Source organism: Phyllostomus discolor, chromosome 2, assembly GCF_004126475.2.
Source record: "Phyllostomus discolor isolate MPI-MPIP mPhyDis1 chromosome 2, mPhyDis1.pri.v3, whole genome shotgun sequence".
Lineage (NCBI taxonomy): Eukaryota > Metazoa > Chordata > Mammalia > Chiroptera > Phyllostomidae > Phyllostomus > Phyllostomus discolor.
Window position 1 is genome coordinate 88,350,205 of NC_040904.2, and position 20,595 is coordinate 88,370,799.

General features: G+C 39.6%; 1 protein-coding gene and 1 long non-coding RNA gene across 2 annotated transcripts; both read left to right on the forward strand.

The window, feature by feature from the left end:
• The first annotated feature begins 4,166 nt into the window (after positions 1 to 4,166).
• Positions 4,167 to 10,490, forward strand: LOC118498716. The gene is made up of 3 exons (XR_004901185.1): positions 4,167 to 4,656; positions 8,241 to 8,334; positions 10,118 to 10,490. It is a non-coding gene; the product is annotated as an uncharacterized LOC118498716 (long non-coding RNA).
• A 1,249-nt stretch (positions 10,491 to 11,739) lies between these two features.
• HHLA2 (HERV-H LTR-associating 2) lies at positions 11,740 to 15,342 on the forward strand. The gene is given in 3 exon segments (XM_028502334.2): positions 11,740 to 12,447; positions 14,697 to 14,935; positions 14,937 to 15,342. Coding segments are annotated over 3 exon segments (621 nt in total). The 5' UTR covers positions 11,740 to 12,110; the 3' UTR covers positions 14,982 to 15,342.
• The last annotated feature ends 5,253 nt before the right edge of the window (positions 15,343 to 20,595 follow it).

The window sequence follows — 20,595 nt, forward strand, 5'->3', positions numbered from 1 at the left end:
AATGGTCATCACCCAGCACCCTCTTTCCCAAATACAGTCCATGCCAACTCCCACTCTGAGCCACTGCGATCATCTCATTTCCCCTCTTCCAGAGCCTTTCTCAGTTCTCCTCTGAGCAAGAGGTGGCCATGTCCTGCACAGGACTGGGTGGAGGAGGAGCTCTGTTATTGAGAAAGGAGGAGAACGGAACCGGTGTCTGTCACAGTGTCCCTTCATGTTTTATCTATTTCACACTATAAAAAGTTTACTTTTAAATGACTTCCTGTCACAGTCACTTAATTGATGCTTACAGTCTGGCTCTTCTTACTTGGCTCCTTCTGCTCATCTGCTGTAATCCCACTGGTGTGGTCTTTCTAAAATACAGATTTGACTTCATCTGTAGCTTTCTATTTTCTTAGTGTAGCTTATGAGAAAGGTCATGACCTAGCCTTTACTCACCTTCCAGCATTTTCTCTTTCATATGGTTTGCTTGGTATTTATTTTCTGTCTTGCAGCTGTGTAATTTTGTCCTATTGTCTGTGTAGAATATCTTCCCTCCCCCCACTTCCCTCTACTCTTCCTTACAAGGCCAGTTTCTCTTGCTCTTTCAAAAGCGATGCTCCAAGAAGCTTCCCTTACCACCCTTCCTCCACTAAGCTCAAGTATTTTTCCTCTATATTTCAGTAGCACCTGGTAGGAGTCCTTATTGCTGCCTGTATTTCTGCATTATAACTTATTTGTTTATATAGCCTGTCTATCTTTTGATACCAGACTGAGATTTTTGAAACTAGAGACTTTCTGACTCATCCCCATATAGTTTGTGACCCACAGGCCATATTCAAATTGTATATTTTTAATGGCAGAAAGGATGGTAAGCTTGCTGGATGAGAATGGATTCCATACAAAGAAAAGTCAGGTCCTGTTCCCAAGGAGGTCAGGATAAAGTTGAGGTATTTCATTTTCTCTTGTTTCTTGGAACTTGACCATTTTCTGACTCTAATTTAGGAGTGGATTGAGAGTGAGAGACAGAGGTGAAGCAGTGGTGCCTTACAAACAAAAGTTATTTGCCAGAACTGACTCAGCTGCACAGAAAACTCACTGGTACAAAGCCAACCTGATAACTACTCTGCTTTGAAATGACCCACTGAGCTGTGTACATAGAACTGGACCAGCAGTCTTTTTTCTTGTGCACCTGCTAGTCGGGTAAGCTACAGCTTTACATTCTAAGGACTGAAAGCCATTAACTCAGGTGTACGTAGGCAGAGCACCTGCCAGAAAGCAGTCCTTTAGAAAGCATCACTTAATAAAAGCTCTAAGCAGGGTGCTGCTTGTTGAAGTTGGGTTTTCTTCACACAAATCCTTGATTCTGATAATCTCTTACAGTTCACTCAACTCCAACCCCTTGATATGTAGATACATGGAGTAGTTCTTTATTTTGGGTCAGAAAGGAAGACCTAGAAATTGAGTCAGGATGGTTAATCTCATACAGGGGAATGAGGAGTACTGGATATATTACCTACCATGCAATAGGGTATTTAAGTGTAACAACTGTGACCATTATAGCCTGGGATTCTGATATCAGAATTAAGTAATGGATCTACCCCGACATAAGGAAGCCTTCTGCTCCTCATTGTAGCAGAGCCCAGATTCTTTGACCTCCATGTCCTGCTGCTCCTCGTCTGTATTAAACTTTTCTCCCATTATCTGTGGTGAAAATTCATCCTATTCAGGGCTTTCATTACTTTAGTCAAAATTCTTACATCTGACAAAATTAGGCCAGTAGTTGGTATGACTTTTTTTTAGAAAGGTATCTGAATTGTATATTTTGAATGTTTTTAAAATTGAAATATGCAAATGTCCCTCTATTTTCTCATTTTCTGAGTGGAGAGCATCAGGCCTTTGTCCTGAGTATGGAGCCCACTGTTTGATTTTCTGAGTTATCTTTCTTGTGCAGACTAAATCAATAATGCGCCATCCAGTATTTCCAGCTTTTGTTTCTTGAAAGCACCCAGAGAACTTTGCATTCAAATTCTTACAAAAGAGCCCAACTCCTTCTGGACCTTTACAATTTGCTTTCAGTCTTTTCCTATTGTCTCTCCCATACCTAATCCAATACCAGAATTTTCTTCCCTCCTTCTTTGTGCCTTGCTTTTATTTAGCCTTTCCAAAGCATTCGTCTTATTCAGTTTCATTGTTGGAAAAACACCAAGTTTAGTCCTCTGATTTAATCAATTACCATAACATTTAGTTAAAACTACTTATTGTGATTACACGCTGAGTGGATGAAAGTAGAAGTACACGGACACAGCCAACTAGCTTCCCAGAGGCGTCTGTCATGCTGTGGGCGCCTATCGCTGCCTTGTGGAGGGAGAGGTGGGAGAGGTCACTGTTTACAGAAGGCCTTGGCCTTACATCTGCACATGTGCAAAGCTCACTTCACTTAATAGAATCTTGTTCAACTGCTCCCTGACTTTATGTGCTCAACAAATTCTTGCCACCTGCCCTGTTAACCCTAGCATTTTCTCTTGTCTGTTGTCTTGGCTTAGCGAGTTCTTGCTAAAACAAAACACACAAAAACTTCCCGTTCAGCTATATTCTCTCTTGTATAGAGCATTGTTGAGGACGATTACATAATCTGTCCTTTTGGCAAGAAGAAACATCTCGCAACAGGAGCCTGAACTGGAAAATGGTCCATGAAGGCACAGGTCCCTGCTATATAATGTTTCCTATATACATGCTTTGTCTCAGGCTCTTCTTTGAAGGACCAAGCCCACTGGAGATGAGGATTTGTGGACAAGTAACGAGAGGGTGTTTTCAGGAGAAACCTATAAGGAAGTGTGGGAAGCAGGATCAGGCAGAGGTTGCAGCTAAGTGAGGGTGTGGCTCTGGGTGAAGTCTTAGCCTTATTTCCAGAGGGGGTCTGGATCATGGACTGTCTTTTGCCTTGAAGCCACCACTGGGGCAGGCATTGGGGAAGAACTGGAACTTGCAGAACCACAGCTTCCATCACCTAAGGGCAATCATTGGAAGAAGGCCCCAGTCATAGGAGGAGGTAGCAGTAGCTGAGCAATGAAAGCATGAAAACTGAACTGATAAAAGTGATAGTAGGGGATCTGAGCAGGTGTTTAATTGTCTGCTAGTATATAAAATATCAGATAGAAAATGTGTGGCATTATTGAAATAGCTACTTTTATTGGACCCAATTTATGAGCCTCCCTAGATCTTCTTGGCCTCACCTGTTTCCTGGTCCCCCAGCTGGTTGGACAGAAAGAGCCCCTGCCTCATTGCCAAATCTGAGCGGCTGGCTCTGCCTTCCCTGGAGGGAGGCTGACTTCAGTGTGTCCTCCACTGCATCCACCACAGGGGAAGTGCAACAGCTGCAGAGTCCTGATGTGACCCAAGGACACTCACAGAGGCTGTGGTTTCTCCTGCTCTGTATTTCCAGACCCTTGAGGCATGACATCTGGCTTTCTCAGTGGCTGTCCCAAGGGGCCAGGTGCACAACCAGGAAGGACATGGGAGTTAGAGCCCCATGGGGAAAACTGACCAATGGGGAAAACCTACAGGTGAATTTCTTTTGCTCTGGTCCTCTGACGGTGGTTCTGCGGTACTGTGGTTCTACAGAGGATGCCTGGATATCGTCCCTTGTGACCAGGCAAGTGGCTCTGCTTCCTGTTCTAAAACGTCAGCCAGCAAGGCAACAGCCAGCTAGCATCTGCTTCCTTTTCTTCCTTGTTTCACTTCTCCTTTTCCTTCACTGCTGCTGCCCTGCCACTCTACCTCTATATCCCATCCAAAATGTATTAGCACATTCTTTTAACCCGGTTCCAAACAGACAAAGAAAAACTACTCCGTGGCCCCCAAAACCCCAGCCTGAATCAACATAGTACCCCTAGAATTCAAAGTTTCAACTATATATATATATATATATATATATATTCTTAAGTGGCAGATTTTCACTGTAAAACATCAGGGGAGATTTTTTTGAGTAAAGTGAAAATGATCCTCAAATTGTTCTCTCTTTCTTTTTCTATCTAAACAAAGTCAATTCTATTAAAATCTAAGTGGATGCCAAGGAGAAATCCCCAGGATGCTACACAGAGTTTTTCTTTTGTTATAATAAAAAATGGGCTTGGTGCCATGGACACCAAGGAGAGGCAGTGAATTTAAACATGATGCAGAGAATGTAGTAGCCTGAAAGCTGCTTTCCCCGAAGTAATTCATCACTGAACCGGCATGATGCAAGCGATGTGAAATGGTCTTGTTTTTCAAAAACTGAATTGACTTTCAGCATGGCTCTCATCACCTCTAGGCCAGCAGTTATAAGACCAGAACTAGTTTTGAGTGCTACTGATGTGCAGGCTGGAGAATCTGACCTGAACACAGGGACGTTGTCATCATCGCCACAATAGCACTCATGGCTGCAGTCTGCTTGGTCTATTGCTGTTAAGATGGGTGCATGGTAACCATTCTGTCCTCTTTGTTATATGGAGAATGACCTCAGTTTTCTTTTCTGTCTGACTGGTCTTAGCCTCTGGATTTCTTTTTGCTGTGTTCTGTTACAAAGGCCACCTCTCTTTGCCTCCCTCCTCCACAACTGGAATCCAGCCAAAATGTACCAGAACGAGATGCTCCTAATATTTGAACCCTTTTGTAAGGGTGCTGATTGCAACTTGGGTAAGTTCAGTTTAATACAAGGTAGAAGATTTCTGCTGCTTTTGGGGAAGAAAATCAATGTCTAAAAATAAAACTTGGGCATAAAAATAGGCCAAATACTCATTAACTGCCTCACTTAGCTGAATGCTGAAATGATTTCAACAGCGCTAAATCAAGAGTTTGTGTAGAAGAGGTTGAGTATGGGTTTTTTTATTCATAGTACTTTATCTTTGATAAATGGGTTACTGTAATTTGTCATTTTATTCAAAAGACGTGAATTATATAGTTCTCAAGGGCCTATTTTTTGGCTTATATTCACTCTGACCCTTGAATTGTGTTCACCAGGCTTTTGGAAGGTATATGGTGGGCTCTTATGGGAGAAGCTGGAGGGGTAGGCAGGGCCAGGAGCCAGAGCCCACAAGGCTTGATAGGCTAGGGTTGAGAATGTGGATCTCAGTGTGGTGGGAAGCCACTGGAGGGATTTAATTAGGAAGATGTCAGAAGGTGATTGATAGTTTAAAAATATTACTCTTGGCTACTGTGTTGACAGTGGATTGTAAGGAGGCAAGAGTAGAAATGGGTAACCAGCTAGATATCTATTTCAGATATAGAGATAAAAGGTGATAGTGTGACTTTGGAGTAGGATGGTAATGGTCGACTTGTAGTTTTATTTAATCTATTAGCAAAAAAGGACTGATTAGTGAATTAGATATGGGATGTGAAGGAAAGGAAGAGTCAAGGTTGATTTCTAAGTTTCTGGCCTAAACAACTGGGAGGACTTGGTATCAATTATTGAGATGAAGACAGGAGGAGGAACAGGGTAGTTTTTGTTGTCGTATTTGGGGTGGGGCAGGGAGTTATGGTGAAGAGAATGAGGTGGAAACAAGGGCTCATGTTAATTCTATGATGCCTATAAGGCATCTGAATGAACAGGTCAAATGGGTTGTTGAATATATGACTTGACTCAATAGACAACTTGGAGAATCCTTGGCATACAGCTGGCATTCTGAGTCATGGAAGAAGGGAACTCACCTGGGGAGAGAGTACAGACAAAATATGAAGCCTGAGAACATCCATATTTCCACATAAAGAGGGCAAGCCTGGGAGGAGGCCCAGGGAAGGACTAAGGAGGAGCAGCAGCAAGGAAGGAAAAACTAGAAGAATGCAGTGGTCTAGCAATGAAGAGAAGGATCTTCCAGAGGAAGGTCATGGCTGGTGATGCTGAATGCTGCTGTGAGATGGATAAGATAAGAACAAATTGTATCCATTGTTTTGAGCAATATGGAAGTTCTTGGTCACACTGACAAGGGAAGTTTATGACATGTCATGCAGACCAAGGCCCAGAGCAGATTGAGGGGAGATGGTAAAGGGGAGCTAGGGATGGCTATTTAAGCAATTATTTTAAGAAGTTAATAGAGCTGAGAAATAGATGGGTAGCTAATTGAGAATAAGAGGAAAATATTGTTTTTTTCTTGCATTCTTAAGAGGGGGCATTCTTAAGTGTTTGTGCTCATGGGATTGGTCTGGCAAAGAGAGGGAACCTGATGCTACAGTAGAAAGGGGATATAACTGCAGTGACAAATTGCTTAATGCAAAAAAAATATGTGAGATGCAGAGCAAACATGAAGCGTTTGGCTTGGAGAAGAGGGGGTAGAAAGAGTTGACATAGCTATTAAAGAGGTGGTTGAATTGGTGGTAGGGGGATGAGGAAGTATCAATAATTAATTATAACTAATTAGTGAAGCAAGAGCATCAGCTAAAAGGGAGATGGGAAATGGGATGCAGTAAGTCTCAAGAAAAAGTAGCAAACATTGGAGTCACTGTGGAGAATGGGAAGGTGAACCTATAATAGTAAACATGAAATCCCCTAAACTTATATTAAACAAGGTGGATTTGAATGCAGTTTTGCTTGGAAAGAGACTGATTAAAACAAGTTTTTTTTTTTAACAGCCTATAAAGGTAAAAAACATATTACATATTAGCACATGTTCACAGTAGGAAATTAGTTTAATAATTACTTATAATCTTACTATTCAGAGATAATCATTGTAATATATCTTTTCATTTATTATGCATGCAAATACATCTACAGAAAGAAATATAAAAGTCTTATTTTCATAACTAATGCTATTTTACAAAATTTTACTTTGCCAAGCATTTTAGCTATTGCTCTGAGAAAGATGAAAGCTATTGGAGTGATAACTTTGTTATATTGCAAATGTTTTCTATAATCATATTTTAATGTTTGTGTTTATTTTCTAATTTTTACATAGATATACCTATAACAGAAAATTTATAGCCATGTTAAAAAGGTGCTCTTTCAGGGGTGTATACCAATTATTTTTTCTACTATTTAAAATGAAAGAATAAATTATTAACCTACCAGATTTTAATTTGATTAAATGTGATGAAGAAATCTAATTTTTAGAATAGTTTTAATCATTCTTAAATTACATATCCTATAATACAACCTTGTAATGGTAGCACTTTCAGATGATTTCCTTAAAATTTTCTTTCAGAAGTATTTAAAACTATGCTATTTTTCAACAAAATTTTTTAAAGAGTAAAAATGATCTATCATCACATCACCAGAGAAAATAAGTTGTACTTTACTTACTTGAAATTATATTGTGTGTAAACATTTTTCCATCTGTATTTTCTTACTTTTAAAAAAATGTTTAAAAAATGTTTACACTTTGGAATTTTTTAAAATTCTCATCCAAGAATATTTTATTATTGATTTGCACGTGTACATGTGTGAGAGAGAGAGAGAGAGAGAGAGAGAGAGAGAGAGAGAAGCATCAATCAGTTGCCTCCTGCATGCACCCCAATGAGAATGGAACCTGCCACTAGGTATGTGTCCTGACTGGGAATCAAACCCACAACTTTTAGGTATATAGGACAGTGCTTTAACCAACTGAGCCACCTGGCCAGGGCCACTTTTAAAAGTTTTTGAAATACCCTTTGTAAATATGACTTTAATGGCTGCCTTATGATTTGCACTATTATTGGGCATTTAAGAATGTTTCTAGTTTTTAATTGCCTTTTTACATGTGTGATTATAAATAGCACTATAGTTAACATTATTGGCACTTAATATTTAATTGGATTTGGTTTTAGTATATTTACTATAAAAGCACTACATATCCCTTATAGAAAGCTTTAAAAATAACGGACAAAATTATTATACCAAAGAGAACCACTGTTGGACATACACCAAATCTCTATTCATTCAACTGCTGTTTTTCAGTACCTGCTATATAGCAGGCACTGCTTCAGATGCAGAACCTGCCCTTCAGAGCTGACATGCTAGTGTATACTTAGTGATATGTCATGTCAGTCTCCTACAGGCAGAAATGTGTGTGTTTTAAAAAGAGACTGTGCTACTTGAAAGTTGCATTGTAATCTAATTTTTTCCTGTAACATTAAGAACTTACTTCCATGCTACTGAACTGTCTTTTACAATATCATCTTTAATGGCTGTAGGAGAATTATTTTTTTGGACATACTATATTTTATTCATCTACTATAGTCAGACATTTCCTTTTTCAATTCCTGACTGCTCTTAACATCCATAAAATGCATATTTTGCTTCTTTTTGATAGGATAACTGACATGACCTCCACAAGACATGAAGGCACAGGCAGTGCGTGCTGTCTGTCTTCGTCAGTCTTGTAACATCTCTAAGCGGATCTCAGGGTAAGTTCCTTTATAACATGCCTGAGCATTAGCTATTTGTATAGTTAGAACAGAGTGCAAGCACACAGTGCCAGGGGGCTGTTGCCTCTGAAGCCATAACATTGTGAACTTTTCTGAAAGATCAGTTAATGAGAAATAAAGAAGAGACTGGAAGTTTGCATGAAGATTAAAAACCATATTTTCTCCTGTCTTTTCTGATTAAGACTCTTTCTGTTATCTGCTACCAGATAGAAAATCACTAGAAGGGCAAGTTTGATTGATTGGATGATTGATTTTTTTTTTTAAGTGTAAGCTTAGTACTTATTCAACACTTGACAGAAGGCATTATCAGGCTTGCTAGGTCCTGTGACGGGAATTTTTATTTAACCGATAAAACATTAGAGGTGTTTAGTAGAACAGTTAGGGGAGTCAACAAAACCACTGCTTTTCTTTCATTTTTTTTACTCTTTTTTTAAAAATTTATTTTAATCATTGTTCAAGTACAGTTTTCTCCCTTTTACTCCCAATCCAGCCCACCCACCTAACCCTCCTTACTTCCCTTCCATTACCACCCTCCCCCTAGTTTTTGTCCATGTGTCCTTTAAATTTGTTTCTGTAAATCCTTCCCATTCTCCCCTGAAATTCCCTCTTCTCTCCCCTCTGGTCACTGTCAGCCTGTCCTCTATTTCAGTGTCTTTGGTTATATTTTGCTTGTTTCATTGTTTTGTTGTTTAGGTTCCTGTTAAAGGTGAGATCATATGGTATTTGTCTTTCACTGCCTGGCTTATTTCACTTAGCATAAAGCTTTCCAGCTCCATCCAAGCAACAGCTTGGTAGGAGCTCCTTCCATCTTTATTGCTGCATAGAATTCCATTGTGTACATGTACCATAGTTCTTTGATCCATTCATTTACTGATGGGCATCAAGGTTGCTTCCAGCACCTAGCTATTGTAAATTGTGCTGCTATGAACATTGGGTTGCATAGGTTCTTTTGGATTGGTGTTTTAGTATTCTTAGGATATAGTCCCAGCAGTGGAATTGCAGGGTCAAAAAGCAGATCCATTTTTAGTTTTCTGAGGAAGTTCCATACTGTTTTCCATAGTGGTTGTACCAGTCTGCAGTTTCACCAACAGTGTACTAGGGTCCCCTTTTCTCCACAACCTCTCCAACACTTGTTTGTTGCTTTAAAACCACTGCTTTTCTATTCCATCTTTCCATGTCTTTCTCTCCACACAAGATGACATCCCTCCAACATGGTACAGAAATAAACGGAATCTCTCTGAGGAAGAGAAGTAGGACATAGTCAAGTGGAAATGGACCCAGAGGAGGAGGCAAAGGAAAAGACCTTGTGCCAGGGCCACATGAGCACCCAATTTCCCCCTCGTGGGCGGCCTTGGCCGAGGTACAAAGGCACTTACTACACTGTCCATAAGGAAAGTTCCTTTTCAGTCTTACTATCACAGAATTCATACAGAGGGCACACAGTCTACTTAACATGTGTTGTGAGATGTTCAAAGAACCTGTATGCTACCTTCAATAATTATGAAATGGCTAAGTATATTTCTTTGCAAAATCCTTGCTTTTGATAAATCCATTTGTTTTTTAAAGTCGGCTTCTGAAGTGGAGGATTAAACTTCCACATTTATATTCAGAATTATGTTTATTAACTAGCTCTGATTAACTCATGGGATATCCTGATGGTGGTCCTAAAGCTGAAAGAAGTGAGTTACTTCATTCCTCCTTTTGGGCTCTTCCTGCCCACGTGTTTCTTCACTTGAGACTAATGTCTGCGTATTCCTAACAGATTTTTGCACAGATTGTCTTCTATAGGCTCAAATATTACGTAGCCCAACCAACGGAAATTTGCTCTAATCTTTCAGGGCCTGCTGGCTCTAGCTAGCTGGATAAACTAATTTGTTATTTTATAGTAGGTGTTAAAAGTGAGTGTTCTCAGGGAATAAAAATCAACAAGAGTCTTTTATTACATAATATACATAATTTCCAATAACTATAGCTGGCCAGAATCAGAAGAGAGATGAGATTATTGATCAAACTAGTGTTTCTGTGCTTTAGGCTGTTGCCAATAAATTCTCATCACTACAATGAATCAAACAGATATTCAATTAAACTAGCAGTGACTCAAACACGGGGCTTCATGGGTTGTTTCTAATAATTAGACTAGCAAAGGCTCTTGATGACGTGCATAGGCCACTGACCTAAGATAGTGCTTCTGCCTAGTCCCAATATAATCTTTGATAAGCATCATCACTAGTTCTCTTCATAACTGCTCTTGACTTTATATACAATCTTTCCAGTTTTCTTCAATCACAATGAGTGAGCAAATACTCACTTGGAAGACTTGATGAAGATATAATTCTCCCTCACTCATTTGAGAGTGAGCCCAAAGTCATAATTCACTGGAGGAATCAAGATAATGTTTACACATACTACAAAGACAGTGACCGCTTGTAAAAGCAAAATTCCAGATAATGCAAACAATACACGCTCTTCCACTGTAACATTCACAGTGGGAATGCCACCCTATCTCTCAGAAGATTAAGCCTCTGGATGAAGGAACTTGTATGTGCTGTTTGGGAACAACAGCTAGAAGCATCCTGAAATGCTACTACAGATGGGAGGGACGTATACATGTAAGGTTGACAAAACATAACAATGATATCATTCCATGTTTTTCTGAAGTGTCTTTATTAATTTGACAGACTATGGGTTCTTCTATGTCAAAACATATAGATCTACATCATTTTTAATGAATAGTATCTTATAGTACAGATATGCTATAACTGATACACCCATTCCCCCACTGGTAGGTATGCAAGCACTTCCAGTGTTTTACATTACAAAAAATAATGTTGTAATGAATATTCTTATGTTTAATAAGGGAAAGGATTTGAAAAAAGTATCAGACATAAGATTTTAATACATTACTTCCACCAGCAGTGTAAGAGCATTCATTTTTCTCTTAGTCTTATCAGCACTTAGTATCATCAATTGGAAAAACTTATGCCAATATGATAGCTTAAAAATGTTGAATTATTGAGTTAAATTACATTTTTCTGTTTTCTTAATGGAGCTAATTTTAACATTATGTACAGTTGACCCTTGGAGAACACAGGGATTAGAGTGCTGACCACCCAGGCAGTTGAAAATCTGCCTAAAACTTAAATCAGCCCTTTGCACACATGGATTCCCAATGGCCACATGACCCTTGAATAATGTGGGTTTGAATCATGCAGGGCAATGGAAAAATACCTGCATGTAAGTGGACCCGTGCAGTTGACGGGTATGTTGTTTAAAAGTCAACTGTATCTCTTGTCTATATTGATTGTATTTATCTGTTCATTTATTTATTGGGTAAGGGGTATTTTCTAATGGTTGTTTTACCCTCCCTATGTCCCACATAGCTGCTTCAGATCTGGACTCAGAAATCTAAGAATTATATGTAAACAGCGTCAAGAAGGCTGAGTCAGCACCTGAAGAATATGGAGTGTTGCGTGAGCTCTAGTTTATAGACCCAACACCCACACTTGCTTGTTCGGTGAGGCCATTTGACTTCTTTCTAATACTCTCCCTGGAGAATCGAGATTGCTAGTTGCTCTATATCCACAAATCCCCTTTTTTCACTTGTAGATAACCACACATTATCTTAAGGTTCTACAGTTTTTGTGTTGCTTTTGCTTTCAGTAACTGCCAAGTTTTGCCCATAAAGCTTAGCTTTTCCTTTTATAGGTATTGAAATAATAAATGCTCTGCACAGATGACCTAAAAAGAACCTAGTGATGACCGTTCCTTATGTACCCTTCTTTCTCCCTCATTGCTTTTGTCACACTGTGGTGAAGTATGAAGAGAGGGACACAATCAGCTCCTTCATATGTGGCACGTTAAGTGTTTATCTTCATCCAGTTATCACACAGAAAGTGGACAATACACCTATCTCTGCAAGCACTCTGAAAGAAATTGAATCTTTCGATCCTTTATATAATGGTAGAGTAAATATCATAGGATCCAATTTATCTTATGACTGTGCCATTGAAAATCCAATGCTGAAGGAATAATGGACAGGGAGATGGACAATGAAAGATAGGTTTCCTGGGGCTGTCTGTGTATATGTGCTAGGTCAGAGGGGGCAGGGGAACAGGGCTGATTTACAGGGAAAGAAGGGGACAGAAAAGAAAGAAAATGCACCCATGGCCATCAGAAGGCTGGGACTAGAGTCCCAGGTCTAATATTAATGGAATGTATTACCTTAAGCAATCATTTTTACTTCTGAGCACTAGTTCCTCCTTAATGAAATGGAAGTAATTCTTACCTTCCTAGGTGTTTTATGAGTTGAAGGAAAACATGTGAAGTGGACAGTAGCAAATCTATTCATAAGTACTCCCGTATTTCTCTAGAGCTCATTCTCTACAGAGGATTTCCCATTAGCATTGTGCTTCAAAAGATCAGAGGAGAAGGAAAGAATGCTTATGTATTATCAGGTCACAAACTTTGGTTCTTGCCAATCTTTCAACTAAACAAAAATTAACTAATTAGTATTATTGCTTCCCTTTAGTCTCTTCGCATAGTGCTGGCGCAGCCATCTTTATCAACACCTCTATCATTTCATGGGCACTTTTCACACCCCTTCCTCTCGTTCCCTTGAACAAACCCAAACTCTGACCAATCTCTGTATCTATAACAAAGTGTTTAAGAAAAATTAATAAGAAAAATGTACTTGACACTGTTTACTCAATTCCAAGGAAGCATATTGTTTTCATTAGAAGCAAAGCAAGATTTTTCCATAAATTTCCATTACATAAGGAAAGTGGAGACTAGCTACCCATTTTTGCCTTCTCCTGAGTCTCATATTCTTAAAATGCCCACTGAGGAAACTGAAGTTAGAAGTGGTTCACACTTGTACATGATTTGAGTGCTAAAGGCATGGCCACCCAATGTCCACTTTTCATCAGCCAGGTAGTGGTAGAAACATGGGAAACAATGAAAATGTTACTATTAAATGGTAAATACCTCCTGTGAGACATTGTATTTCCTCATGTTTATTCAGAACTGAGCATCCAGAGGCGCCAACAGGTCCTTGGGCCCCGTGCTGTTTATCTTGCTGAGGAGCTGTGCTGTGCTAACGAAGGGTTATTGCTCTCTGACTGTGAACTTAAGAACATGGATTCTTATTTTCTGGATCTACAGCATCCAGTGTAAACATACAAAAAGAAAACACAATGAGGAAGGGTGCATAAAAAGAGAACAATTAATTCTGTTCGCTGTGGTTGGGTATGAATGGAGTTAAGAATACATGCTTAAGAAAGTTGCCTGAGAGCAGAATTTTAAAAGAGTTATAAGAAATTCCAGGAAACATAGGCATTCCAGGTTTAAAAAAATGCATTATGTGCAAAAGCACAGAGGAGTAAATATCACTGGGTTTATGAAAGTTTAAGCTGTTGACTGTCAGGCTGAATTATCCAGAGATAAGCCTGGAGAGGAGGGCAGAAACCAGATGAGAGGGCTACTGAGCCTTGCACAGGAGCCTGAATGGGGTCCTGGAGGTAGTGAGGAGCTGAAGAAGGATGAGAAGCATCAGAATCATCCTAGACTTGGATTTTAGATGGTTTGCTTTGGCATATTTTCTCCCAGGTGGACTAAATAGTAGGCAAGTCTAAGGCCAGAAAGAACAATCTAGGGCAGTCCCTAGAAGCCAGCCTGCAGAGCTGTAGAACAGGAAGGACAAGGCAGAGCTGATCCGGGACAAGCTGAGAATATCCAGCCAGCACTGTCCCTGCTCCAAAAGAGCCTAGTCCAGTGGGTGGTTATTTACAAACACTTGGAAATGAACTTGTCATGTGTAAGAAATGACACTTTGTCCAGAAAGAGATTAGGAAACAATTGAGACTGTAAATAACAGACAACTAGGGAGTAGGTAGAGTGGCAAGAGGGGAGTCCTAGGGAAGACCAGCACTGCTAGGTCCACAGAAGCAGAACAGTGAGTTGATAGGTTAGTCACTGGCAGCAATGTTAATATCGGGTGCCCATACTTGGGTGCTCACTGTCAGATTGTAGGAGTTAAAACTCAAAGGGTGTCATCTCCCTCAATGGCTTAAACTTAGGCTGCCACAAATGCCTAAACTTAACTTTTGTGGGAGCCTTCAAAATAGTAGTGGTAAACATTTTCTTTAAAGAAACTCCACAAGAAGGAATTTTCAATGATATTTCTAAATGCATTTCTAAGTGTACCTTTAAAAATTCATTTGAAAATTTTATACTCATTGATGTTTTTTTTCTATCCTGTTGTTAGATGGCCTTTGTAAAAAGCAAAGGGAAAGCATTTTGCTATCATGTGAAGTTACAAACTATATTTTCCTGCTGAATGATAGGAAAATATCAGTCCTACAATGAAGATATCATAGTCACTTGGTCCAGAGGGGAAAGTGGTATTTCTAGCATCCTGGATTACTTTCTGAGCTCCCCACAGAATACAATTATCAATGAACCCCGACTTTCATGGAATGAATAGCTAATAAACTAGGGAGACTTTTTTTTTTTTGCTTTGAGGAAGCTTAGTCCCTCAGACAATGAAGAATATTTATGCAATATTTCTTCAAGCAAATATGCTTGTGCTCACTTTCCAAACACTGCATATAGGTAAGTTATCAGTATAAGTAGGGTTGGATAATGGGTTTAGGCTAGAGCAGCAAAAATTGTGAATTGCAAACAGGGAAATCAGGTTGGCATTTAAAGAATACCTTTGATTGGTATTTCTGAAAATGTTTTTTTCCTACAGGGATATTTCCGGTCAAGATGGCAAACAACCTCCTTACTTCAACCACACAAAAGTCCTGCATTGAAAAAAAATCTCCCATAAGATTTCCTTTTTAGGGTTTCAGGGCTTCAGAAATTAAGAGGGAACATACATGTTTTGTGCCTCTGTGAGCTGAGCATCTTGAAATCCTGTTTGCCACTGTCCGTACGATGTGTCTCAGGGTCCAGGATGTGCAGAGCTAAGGCTGTAGGCACAGTGGGAAGTTGGAACTGGGGCTCTGCTGGATGCTGGGCAAGCATAGTCCATGAACCTGGTACAAAGAGTCACCAAAGAACATTTGGCATACTAAGTGTATGCCCAACTCAGCTAATTTTTTACTCCTATTGATAACTAAATGCCAAAACTAATAATTTAAGATATTTCTAGTCCACTATTCATAGTGGAGTGTGTACCTGTGAAGTTGACTTTCTAGGTGGGTTGACTAGTCCTTTCACCCATAAACCATCAACTTGACATCATGGGAGACCATGTCATCTCTCTTTTTATTCTTTATTAAGGCTATTTGAGCCAGGGGAATATGGTTTAGAAATATTTCTATCATATCATTATAGCTGTGAAAATTAGTAGGAATAACATATTTGGAAGTTTGGTGATTCTATGTAGTGAGATAGGAAAGCATTGTCCTTAGGTTACATGGTCTTCAAACACATAGAACCCTCTAGGCACTAAGTGATAACTCCTCCTTTGAGAGTACTGAAGACTGAAATGTATTTGAAGCTCCTACTTTTCTCCCCAATAGGAATGTTTTTTAATGTAAAATACAGTTAAGCTTGCATCCTATTTTTTTAAATGTTGCTTCATGTTGGATTCATTTCAGAGTATAGCAAAACAATCAGGAAGAAATGGTCTGCAGACCACATTTGGCCCATCTTTCTAACCAGAGATCTAACTTTCAGTTTACACAATGCAAAGCCTCAGAACCAATCTGTCTCTGATAATATAGAAAACAAGCTTTTCAGAACCTCTCATTCCTGAGCAAACCCTGGCCAGTTGAGACTGGAGGAGGGTCAGCTTTTATCCCCCAGGAAGAAGTCTGCAGCATGAGCTACCCCAGGAGGGGAGAGAACAGGGCAAATAGTCGTGGCTCTTTACACATCACTCTTTCAAGGAAACTTGGTTTTCTATTCTGAATTGCAATTTTCCACTTGCTGCCTTGTCCAGAACATGTTGCAACATTTGAAAAGGAGGCCTACATAGGGGTGCTTATTATTCCTAGAGTCTAGATCTACTAGATAATGGTTGCAGTGAATTGAAGGGAATTAAATAACTCTTGCTAAATTTTGCTGCTGAATCAATATGTGACCTTGGGCAAATCTCTTTACAGATGGGGGAACTGAAGGTCACAGATAAAGTAAGAAGAAGCAATACCTGGCAGGATTTTTGTCGGGAGGGAAAAGTATGCATGTGAAAACAATTTGGAAAGTCAACTTAACATTTTTACTTAATTGCTCCTTCTTTACATGGACATAGAATTTCAGAATGACACAAATATGTGGAGAGATTTTTTTTATTGTAAAACATTAAGAGTATGTTTATAAAAATGACATCTATTATATAGAGCTGTTCATTTTAAAAATAGCCATAATGTCCTCCCCCCACCCCCCAATTGGGCTTTGTGCTCTAATTCATGCTTAGCTCACGAGTTTAGCAGGTTCTGACTTTGGTGACATTAGGTGTCTAAGTTTCTGCCTTCTGGGGTCCCCAGTTCCTTTAAGGCTAATTACAATTCTAGCACCAGCAAAGATGCTGGGGAAAGTTCAGGCTTCTCCAGTTGTTCCTGAGGAGCTTCAGCACTATTATCCCTGTGGTCACCTGTCACCTCTCACTCAAGACCATGCATGGCTCCTTCTTAGGCCTTCTCTTCACCTCTGCATTCCTTGTCACTGTTTCTCTAGGAAGCCGTCTTCTCAAAGTCAAGGGTGAATCGCACCTTCCCTTTATCTCCCAAGGAGAACACTGGACTGAGGGTAGTTTGTAGTCATGATTATCCGTTTGTAAAAAGGGTGCTAATTCTCTTATCACAACATAAAACAATAGAAACTTAAATGCATAAAAGACTCATTGCCTCTCAGGTTTTCTCACCCTCACTAAACCTTAAATTCATTAAAATTATAGCTTTTACAGGTTTCCCACAAAAGAGACATGGAGACTGGGAGGTATTATTTATGCTCATAAAAACTCTCTGGTCCAGACAGGCTTGTCTTTTCCCTGTGAAAAGTGTTTTCACTAATATAAAATTTGCCTGCCACCCGCAAGGCAGAAATAACTTGTTTTAAAAATAGTGAGCATGTTCTACCCATCCACCCACATATTTTCTTTTATTTTTTGGTACTTTGTCTTCCAGTTTATAGACTTTTTTTTTTAATTTAGAACCGAGTCAAAGAACTGCCCCCTGGATAATCATTCTGCCTTCAGTGATTTGGTGCTTACGGTGCTTCTGGTGGCACGTAGAGCCCTGAGGTCAAGATGATGCATCCATTTCATTGAAGATAACATCCCACGGAGGGTTTGGTTCTGTCCCTGGGTGTTCAAGTTGAGGTGAGACAGGCAGCTGCATACCTACACTGCTTCTGGGCATGTAAACAGATCTGAATTTTCCAGGAAGTCACTTGTAAAATTTATCAGAAATCTTTTTAAATGCTTCATACTTCCAGCACCTAAGTATTCTAATTCTAGGAATTTATTCTGAGTTTAATCATCTGAGGCACAGCAAACTATATATAAGCACGTTCGCCACAGCACACCGCCATTAATTCCAGCTTTTCTACTATTTCAATATATAATAGAGGATTGAGTAAATTAACCTGGCATCACATGTTAGTTAAGTTTTTGTTTTTACTAAAAACAATTTAAAAATTAAATCTGGCAGTAAAATAATGTCCAGGATGATTCCAATGATCTGGCTTTGAAAAACAGCGAAAAATAAATAATCTAAAGCTTTACAAGCGATTGCTTTTGGACAGAGGTTGCTCCTTTCCGCCACTCACCTGCCCTGGTACTTTATGGGCTTCCTTAAGTCCCTGGCTCTGTTTTCTCTTTCTTTGAGCTTTATGTACAGTGGCCACTGCTCAAAACAGTACTTTCCTTTATGTGTAATTTTATTTTAATCCTTTAAAAATGTTTAAAAACTTTTTTTAAATTTTCTGCAACACACTAGTGTTACTCAGGGCAACTTAAATGATATATTAAGGTGCCATGGTCACGGTACTTCTTAAAAGACTTCACTTTTGCCCTGGCTGGCATAGCTCAGTGGATTGAGCATGGGCTGCGAACCAAAGTGTCGCAGGTTCGATTCCCAGTCAGGGTACATGCCTGGGTTGCAGGCCATGACCCCCAGTAACCGCACATTGATGTCTCTCTCTCTTTCTCCCTCCCTTTTCTCTCTAGAAATAAATAAATAAAATCTTTAAAAAAAAAAAAACGACTTCACTTTTATCACCAGAATTAGATCTAGAAAAACCTTATTTCCATATTTTGCAGATTAGGAAACTGGAATGTAAGATATTAGCATAAATGCTAACTAGGTATGTGAAACAGATTTAAGCCCACCTAAGATGAGTCAGCTAACTGGTGGCAAAGGGAGATCTAGGTCCCAAGAAGCTCCCCGCCCCCATGCCGTAATTCCCCTGAGAAGACTCTGAGCATTGTGGGAGGTTGAAAGCAGTCCCACGTCTCTTCATCTGGTTGCTTTCCGCCTATCACTCCTGTGGAAGTAGATGATCTGACCATAGCAGAAGCCATATTGAAGGTAAGATATTAAGAGTGACCATGAGCAAGAGTGTCAACAATTTTAGCCCTGTGATTGGACTAATAGGCAGGCTAGTCCCCTCACTTGTTACTCCTATTTCTTAGGCAGCCAGAAGTAGAAAAGGTAGATCACAGGCAATACAGTTCATCCCACAAATGTAACCGTTGACTTAATATAATGGTACTTGTCATTGGATTAGGTTCAAATTCTAGGAGAGAGAAGCACTACAAACTGCTAAAGAGTGACAATTTTGCTTCTGTATTGGTAGTGTGCATAGGTCAGTTCCTAACAGAAGATACCCAGCATGCTCAAAACTGTTGTACAAAGGGGAGCACAGAAGACAGTGTGGTTCCCCAGAGCTGGGAGCAACTGATTCACTAACAAAACTAAATCTGAGAGGACAAGGAAAACGAGCAGTTCCCAAAACCTGGAAGGGGAGAGTTGCATAAAATCTGCTGTCTTCTAAGGAGGGTGACTTTTGCTTGAAGAACACAGCCAGACCAAGATGAGCCTAAAGGGAAGGGGCTGTAAGAAGAAATACCCAGTTTTGCTCTTTTCTCCCTCTGATCTCCACCCCAACCAGAGACCAGAGGGAAGAGATGCCCTGCATATGGCACCCACATAGGTCAGCTTCCCATGGCGGAGGGCAGGAAGTGCACTGAGTCTGGAGGAGCAGTCAAGGCGTATCAGCAAAAACAGTGTCGTATGGTTTAAAGACTTAAATGTAGCCCTGGCTGGCATAGCTCAGTGGATTGAGCATGGGCTGCGAACCAAAGTGTCACAGGTTCGATTCCCAGTCAGGGTACATGCCTTGGTTGCAGGCCATGACCCCCAGCAACTGCACATTGATGTCTCTCTCTCTCTTTCTCTCTCTCTCTCTCTCCCTTCCCTCTCTAAAAATAAATAAATAAAATCTTTAAAAACAAAAAGACTTAAATATTAGACTCAAAAACATAAAATTCCTACAAGAAAATACAGACAGCAAATTCTTGGACATTGCTTGTAGGAATGTTTTATCTGATATATCTCCCCAGGCAAGGGAAACAAAAGAAAAAGTAAACAAATGGGACTACATCAAATTAAAAAGTTTTTGCAAAGCAAAGGAAATCATCAACAAAATAAAAAGACAACCCACGGAATGAGAGAACATATTCACTGGTACATCTGATAAGGGGTTAATATCCACATTTATAAAGAACTTATAAAACTCAACACCAAAAAAACAAACAATCCAATCTAAAAAATAGGCAAAGGGCCTGAATGAATAAACACTTCTCTCAGCAAGACATACAGAAGGCCCATAGACATATGAAAATGCCACTAATCATCAGAGAAATGCAAATTAAGACCACAATGAGATATCATCTCACACCTGTCAGAATGGCTATCATCAATAAATCAACAAACAGCAAGTGCTGGTGAGGATGTGGAGAAAGGGGAACCCTTTTGCACCATTGGTGGGAATGCAGACTGGTGCAGCCACTGTGAAAAGCATTACGGAGATACCTCAAAAAGTTAAAAATGGAACTGCCTTATGACTCAACAATTCCACTTCTGGGAATTTATCCAGAGGAACCCAAAACACTAATTCAAAAGAACATATGCACTTCTATGTTCATTGCAGCATTATTTACAATCACCAAGATATGGAAGCAGCTCAAATGTCCATCAATAGATGAGTGGATAAAATAACTATGGTACATTT